This window comes from Hylobates moloch, unplaced genomic scaffold (assembly GCF_009828535.3).
Source record: "Hylobates moloch isolate HMO894 unplaced genomic scaffold, HMol_V3 SCAFFOLD_2, whole genome shotgun sequence".
Classification (NCBI taxonomy): domain Eukaryota; kingdom Metazoa; phylum Chordata; class Mammalia; order Primates; family Hylobatidae; genus Hylobates; species Hylobates moloch.
Genome location: NW_026652277.1, coordinates 40,407,795 through 40,415,207, shown reverse-complemented (window position 1 = coordinate 40,415,207; position 7,413 = coordinate 40,407,795). Strand labels below are relative to the sequence as shown.

The 7,413-nt window shown below is 38.3% G+C and overlaps 1 protein-coding gene across 1 annotated transcript in view; it reads left to right on the top strand.

The window, feature by feature from the left end:
- Positions 1–533: 533 nt before the first annotated feature.
- GRID2 (glutamate ionotropic receptor delta type subunit 2) overlaps positions 534–7,413 on the top strand; it is a 1,490,978-nt gene continuing 1,484,098 nt past the window's right edge. Inside the window, exon 1 of the mRNA XM_032139113.2 lies at positions 534–636. Within this exon, the coding sequence (XP_031995004.1) occupies positions 549–636 (88 nt within the window). The 5' untranslated portion in view covers positions 534–548. The remainder of the gene's footprint in view (positions 637–7,413) is intronic.

Below are 7,413 nucleotides of genomic sequence, written 5' to 3'. Positions count from 1 at the left end.
GTGGAATCTGGCTGCTCCGCTTGGAATCTCTTAATCTTTCCTTTCCACTTAGATTCTGGCAGCGAAGACCAGTGATTCTCTGCAGGCTGTAGGGGCGGGGGCGGGGGTCTTTTTTGGTCCGGGAGGGTGCGGGGAAGGGGGCACATCCGGCGTGAGGGGGGTGTTGGAAGTTGCAGCGGAGCTGGGACTGGAGACCCGCGGCCCCCGCGCAGCGATGGGTCTGATCTGAGCCCCAGCCTCTCCTCCTGCCCAAGAGCAGTCGAGGCTGGATATATTTTTCAAAAGCCAAACTGCAAACAACTCTGGCGATGCCAAAATTCCCCTCCAAGTGACACGGCTTTGCGAAGGAGGTTTCCTCAGGCTGGGCTCTTTCTGTCATTCCCTTCTGCCTTTCTCAGCGACGATAAAAGGCTTTTCTCTGGCAATAGGAATTTAGAAAAAAAGAAAAAGCTGCGCTAAACTCCACCGTGACCTCAAACTCTTTGGACTGTTTGAAAAAAAAAAATTGGAAGAAAATCCATCCTCCAAGAGAATCGGCATAGGAGGAGATGGAAGTTTTCCCCTTGCTCTTGGTTTTGTCCGTCTGGTGGTCTCGAACCTGGGACTCGGCGAATGCGGATTCGATTATTCACATCGGTAAGAAAGGGTTGGTGCAGCTTGTGGTTACTTTTACCGTTCAGTTCTCAAATGTTTCCCCTTCGCTTTCCCCCTCTCCGCCCTCTATGTGTCTTGTTGGAGGTGGCTTCAGTTCATTGCCCCTTCCCGCTACCCTTCCCTCACACTTGCTCAGTTTTCTGAAAGGATGTGGATGCTCGAACCTCGACTGACTTGTGCTGTTGTTTTGCGGTGATTCGTGGAATGTGGCTGGATGTGTGGGGGTCTCGATTTGACCTGAGTGTGAGTGTGTATTGGGAACTGCAGGGGGATTCTAAGTGTATGGGGAAAGGGAGTTTAATTGACTCTTATCTTCCATATTTTTTTCCCGGATGTACATTTGCTCCATTAAAAAATTTATCTTTGGGGGAGCAGAGGAGATGTCACCTGTGAGATGAAAAGAACTGGGCTGGGGGGGTAGGGGGAGCTCCCTTCGGATCGAACAGGTGGTTTTGCAACGTGAGCCGGCTGAGTTCGCCGCAGCTTAGTGCGATGGTGACGGGGGTGCCGGATGCGCCCCCAGCCACCCTCTCTTCTCACATCCTCTTGGCTTTATGATCCTCGCATGGAGTCTTTGAGATGGTGGCGGGAGGGGCTGGCAACAGTGTCGCCAAGGACTGAGAGTCGCGTGCCTCGCCTCCTCGGACACGCTCCCCGGGCCTGGCGCGGCGGCGGAACTGGCCCCGGGGCGCTTGGGAAACGTGGGGAAGCGAATGCGCGCAGGCCGCTCCCGGGGTCTGCTTAGCAGATAGATATCCGCCTTCCCTCGCCTCGCCTCGCCGCGCCTCGCAGTCAACTCCGAGTAGCCGCGCAAGGCAGACAGCGAAGGCGCCGGGACTACTGCGGGCCCGGACTCTGAGAAGGACTGCCAAGCAGGCTCCGAGATGCTGGTGGCCCCACCTATTGGCAACCAGACGGGCCGAGACTGGCCGCGGCGAGCAGGGGCGGGCGGGGGGCTGCGCGTCATTATCATGCACAGCGCTCGCAGCTTCAGGCTCCAACTCTTCTCACTTGCTAATCCGTGAGAGCTGAGCGGGAGACAGGCTCTTGCAGCCTTTTCTGCGTTAATGCGACGATTTCTTTTTCGGAAATTCGCTTCCCGAGCCAGCAAGGTTTCTTTGCTGGGCTGCAGAGAGGTCCCTTTGGGGGAATTTTTCTGGGCACAGGACTTTTATCTGTACGCATGGCTTGGTGTTCTGCAAATTGAGGCGACAGATGGGTCACAGCTTCTCCCGTTTCTGTACCCCTGCTTTTCCACCGCGCAACACACATACACATATACACACACACACGTACACATACTCCTGGTAGGGGAACCTGCTGTAGGTGGCGATTGTGCCCGCCCAAGCGAGGGATTTCTGTCTGGCGTGCGCGCCCACAGTGGCCAGCCCCTCAGCTCCAGGGGGCTCCCTCTCTTGGTCTCAGAGGCTGTCTTTGTAAACATGTCTGCCATTCTCTATCATTTGTATCAGTAGAACTGTCTGTCTCTGTGCAAGGGGTAATGAGGTCAGGATTCAGAAAACCTAGCATTTGTACATTAAGTAAATCAAGCACTAATAGCTTGCCTGCTGGATCCCGTTTTGCCTGGGGGCTAACAGTGCCTACAGATTCAGAACTTTTCAGCGAGAAATTATGGTCTCATTGAGTGGTTCAGCAATGTTCTGATAGAGTTCAGAAATGAACTATGCTCCTTTTAGAGAAATGGCATACATTTATATCTAGTTGTAAATGATTGGAGCAGGAATGCAGATATATAATCATAATACCTTTATATTCATTGTATGATTAGGGATTTCTGATGTAGGTTCCTCATCTCTCAGGAGGGAAAGCCTGTGGAAAGATGTTTTTTTTAAATCGCTTATTCTGTGGTCTGCACGATAAATACGTTATTTACAAATACCTACAGCTTTTGCTATCCCTTACTAGTTAAATATTATTTTGCAATGCAGTCCGGACATCTATTTCAAAATAGAACAAAACTGTTCTATTTTTTAGTTTGTATACTGTTGTTTGTCACAGTGACTATAATCACATTAAAAAAGTAACTGTGTACAAATTACAGATTTCTTTAGAAAGTTGGTTGTATACATTAACTATGTATATCCTACTAGCAGATATAGTTACTTCTGAGACAGTTAATTTGACTTGAATACAATTAGTACATTAGATGAGATAATTAGCTGTTTTATAGACTACCTAATATTGTCATGAGGCTAGCAAATTGTTTAAAAAAACTTTATCATTTATAATATATTGAAAAACATTAACTCCTAAATTAAAAAAATAACAAATGATCACAGGTAGTATGTGTGTAATTCAGTGCCTCCACCCCTACTCTCAGCAAAAGTATAGTAAATTCAAAACCGAATGTCCATATTAAAATTGTAAAGCACCAGTTAACATGAATTGGATTAGTTTACTTACTTGGTTGAATAGGAAAAGAATTAATTTTCTTTAGGAGGTGATTGCCTTCGTTTAAATATTTAATGTGAGAAATACGTTTATGGGGAAATATATTAGTTCAGGACTGAAGGAATGAATGTGATGGAACTGGAGGGAAAGGGAATATTTCACCTCTAGCGATGGAAGGAGATATGCAGAAATGAAAGGTTTTCCTAGCCTCATGTGATGTGTTCAAGCAGAAAGTAGCTGCAATATGTAGTTCAGGCAAACTGGAAAGATAAAAAGACACTGATCTAAGAGGCTTTTTATATATTGAATTATTTTGGTATTGAACCAAATTATATATACATGAAAATCATCTCCTTTCTCACTTTCTCTTCAGTTTTTACCTCATGCCGGTAGTTTAATAAGGTCAATTACACATTTTAAACTCTAATATGTTTTGTTAAACATATTGATTCACTACAGTGATGAAACATAATGGTTAAACCATAATGATTGAAATGAAAATGTATTTATTTTAGTCAAAAATGCACAATTTTATGATTACTTTGAGTTTCAAATATTTTAAAATATTTAATAATTACATATATTTTTAATACACATCCACACACAGATACACAACCATATAGTATTTAAAAATGAATCACTTCCATTGTGATCTTCTTTGCCCCAATAAAAGAAAGGTCTTTCGACATATTAAAAACTATGCAATTTTGAATTATGCTTCTACTTTGAGCCTATGCATTGATTGAGTAATTTCATCAGACCCACATTACTTGATTGCTTAGAAGTTTCCTAATGATCTGCATGCTGTAGGAAGAACCAAAAAGTCGTGAGTGGAATGGCAATGATATTGTGTTTTATGAGGCTATTCAGAAGTCGCTCTGATTTATGTAGCTAGAAAGCTCCAAAGTCTTTGAGATTAGCCACGCTGACTGCTATTTTCTTCATACATCAGTCGTCCCACACTCTTCACTCCCTAAACACAACAGGAGTTTAGAGCCCTGCTTTAATTAAGCAGGGATTAGGTGGCATTTCCAGTCAACTGCACAGTTTGTGTTTTGCTTCATATCAACTATGGAAGATCTCATGTTTTAACAGTTTAATATATGCTCCTTTATCTGGTTCCTGTGCTCACAGAACTGACTGTAAATTAGCTGTGCTCAGTTATATATCTCTACAAGGGAACACTCAAACAGTGTACTTATTCATATATTATACAAATCACTAGCATATTTTTGTTGTTATCAGTCATAGTAAAATACCTTATGTCAACATGGAGTAGGAAAGATGCATTTATTCATGTTTCTCTCATGAACAGATGATACTTTATCCTCAGAAATCATAATCAACTGTGATATTATATTTGAGAAACCTGAAACAATCCACAGAATATTTTCATTATGATAATGTTCAAATTAAAGTACAAAATCGGGTAAATAAAAGGTGTCAACACATTAAAAACAATAATAGATTGTAAATGTAAAATACCAGTTATTCTTACTTCTGTACTAAGGATTATTTTGACAATTACAGAATATAAAAGCATTCCCAGAAGATGTGCTGTTCTTTTACCATTTTTTTTTTTCAGTTGGCTACATGATTTGCATTGGTTAATGATAACCCCAGGACTCCTCAAGGATTTTTTGGATTGTGTAAGATGTCTCAATGATATTTTATCCTTTTTCTACTTATGGTATTTGTTTGTTCCTGAAGTTCTTGATAACTGTCTAAACGTCTAGAAAGTACTAAGGGACTTGGCTTTACTATTCTTCTCTGTGTCATTAATACAGTTATTTGAAGCACAATTCAAGTGTGTATTAAGTTAGACAATTTTGTTATTAATCAAAGATACCAACTATGACATGACTAATAAGCCATTACACTAAGGGCCTTTGCTTTCTACTCCAGGTGAAATGTACATCCACTAAATATCTGTTATAAATTTTAAGCCAAATAGAAATAAAAATCAAAGTGATTAACTTTTGATTTGTTAAAAAATAAAAGCCAATTGAAATTGTTAGGAGCGATGGAAGATACATTTTATTCCATTCTGATATCTCAGGCTAATTTTATCATATGGTAATTTTATCTTAAAGGGCCATTGCAATTTTAAAAGCACACTTTTTAATCTAGAAGTTTTTTTTTTCCACCTACATCTACCTATATGACTTTATTTTAAAAAGTACGATATTCACATTTCTATTGGATCATCATGATATTTTAGATTACAGACAGCATATTGGTGAGTAGCAATACTTAGAAAGTATTACTATAGTATAATGTTTATTAGAAAATATATTTATGGCCTATAAAGATATCTTTGCCATTAGGTGTCACTGCATTCTGAGCTGTTTTTCTTTTTTTTTTTTTAGTACTACTTGAAAACCGCATGAAATATTTTTTAAATTCTCAGAAAAAAATGTCATTTTAATGAGGTTTGTGATGCTGTAAGAAAACAGGTAGTTTTTATTTTCAAACTAGAAAAATAAATATGATCCCTGTCTCTTATTCTTGTAAGAATTTAATGCTAGGACATATCAACTCACCTGATACCCTCTAAACAAATTAGATTGCTAGACCTAGTGATACAATTTCTTTCTCATATTTAAAATATGAGAGAAATATCTTCTTAAACTAATACTTATTCTCTATGAATAAAATCTAAGACACTAGGAAGGATGCAAGTGTGTTTAGTACTGCTGGAGTAAACACACATTAGTGAATAAAGTAGTTTGTTAAGCAGCTTCTAACTGTGGTAGCTCTGCTTACCTATGGAATACTTGAAGTCCCAAACTGGTTGTTGTTTGTGAGACAAAACATATGAGAATAGAGTTGTGGGGAAAAAAAAACACATGGACACAAATATATCTAAAAATAATGTCAACCATTGAGTTTTATGAATGACCATATATGTTTTCAGATAATTTTTGCCTGGTTAATTGTATGCATTGTATCGATACCTTGCATAGTTGCACCTCCACCACCACTATCACTACAAGTACCACAATTATAGGGTTTATTTGTTCATGGAAAACTCATAACTGTTCTCACATAGTAATTTATTTGTTTTGTAAAAAAGGCACTATCTTCCTTCTAGCATATTTCATTATAAGAATAATGGAGGATGAAATTTAGGCAACTTTTAATCTGATAATTTAGTTTCAACATTGGCAAACTCACATTATTAGAGAATGCAACACTAGTTTAAATGAATGAATGGTTTGTCTTACATTAGATTTTGCCCTATGACAAAATTCATTAATTATTGGAAAATTAAATGATTAGACAGATGTCTAAAAAATAAGAAAAATACTAAAGCAGTTCTGGAATTGATTATTAGATCATCTATGGATTCATGTCATTAAATTGGCAAATTTTAGCATATTGATGTGGACACACATTTCAGAGAATTTGACAAACATATGGGCAATATTAAGGTATAATTTAAAAAGTATTCTGGATTAGAATTTAGAAGGTATTGGACTAAATCTCAATTTATAAATAGCTAATTGAATATATTGAAAGTTATTTAATTTTTAGTCTTCATTTTTATCAACCCTAAAATAAGATTTAGACTAATGTTCATTTAATCTCTAAGATTATATGAACTAAATGGAGAACAATTGCTATATTTAAGGAGTAACAGAAAGGAATTGGGAGAAGAGATACAGTCAAGTGTGGCTATATTTAATAGCTGCCTTAGAGTGAACTTCAAAAAAGGAAATACAAGGGGAAATAAGGAACATAAAATCTTAATTACTCAAGTTAAGAACTCTTTAAATTGAAGATGTCTTTGTTGCAAACAAGAATTATGTATATTTCTTCATCAGATATTCTGGATAACTAGTATCTGATTGAGAGAGCTGGATCTGTTTTTTGTTTACGATTTTGTTTTCATTTTGTCTATTATTAGTACCAAGGTGTTACCTACAGCGTCACTCCTATAGAACACTGCAAAATTAGTGTTTATTAACACTAATTGGAGGGATGAATAGTCTTATGTATCAACTATCACTGTGTATGTACACTTGCCTTTAGGATTTGCAAACTGGGAGTGCATCAGGAATATTAACATACGCTTGATATCACTACAAACAAAAGTAGAGTATAAAGAAAGCAACTAATTCAAAATTCTTCACTATCCTGGACTCCTGCTTCAGGTTTTTACGCTTTTATCCTATTGTTGTTCATCAAGTAGTCATCAATGTGAAGCTGAGACTGAGTTGACCCCCAAAAGCTTCTTGAGTAGATATAGGGAAGCCAAGTGAACACCAGAAGCTAAGCACCAAAGGCCTATTTATGGTCTTAAATATTCCTAAATCACTCTGTAGTCAAGTTCCTTATTAACAG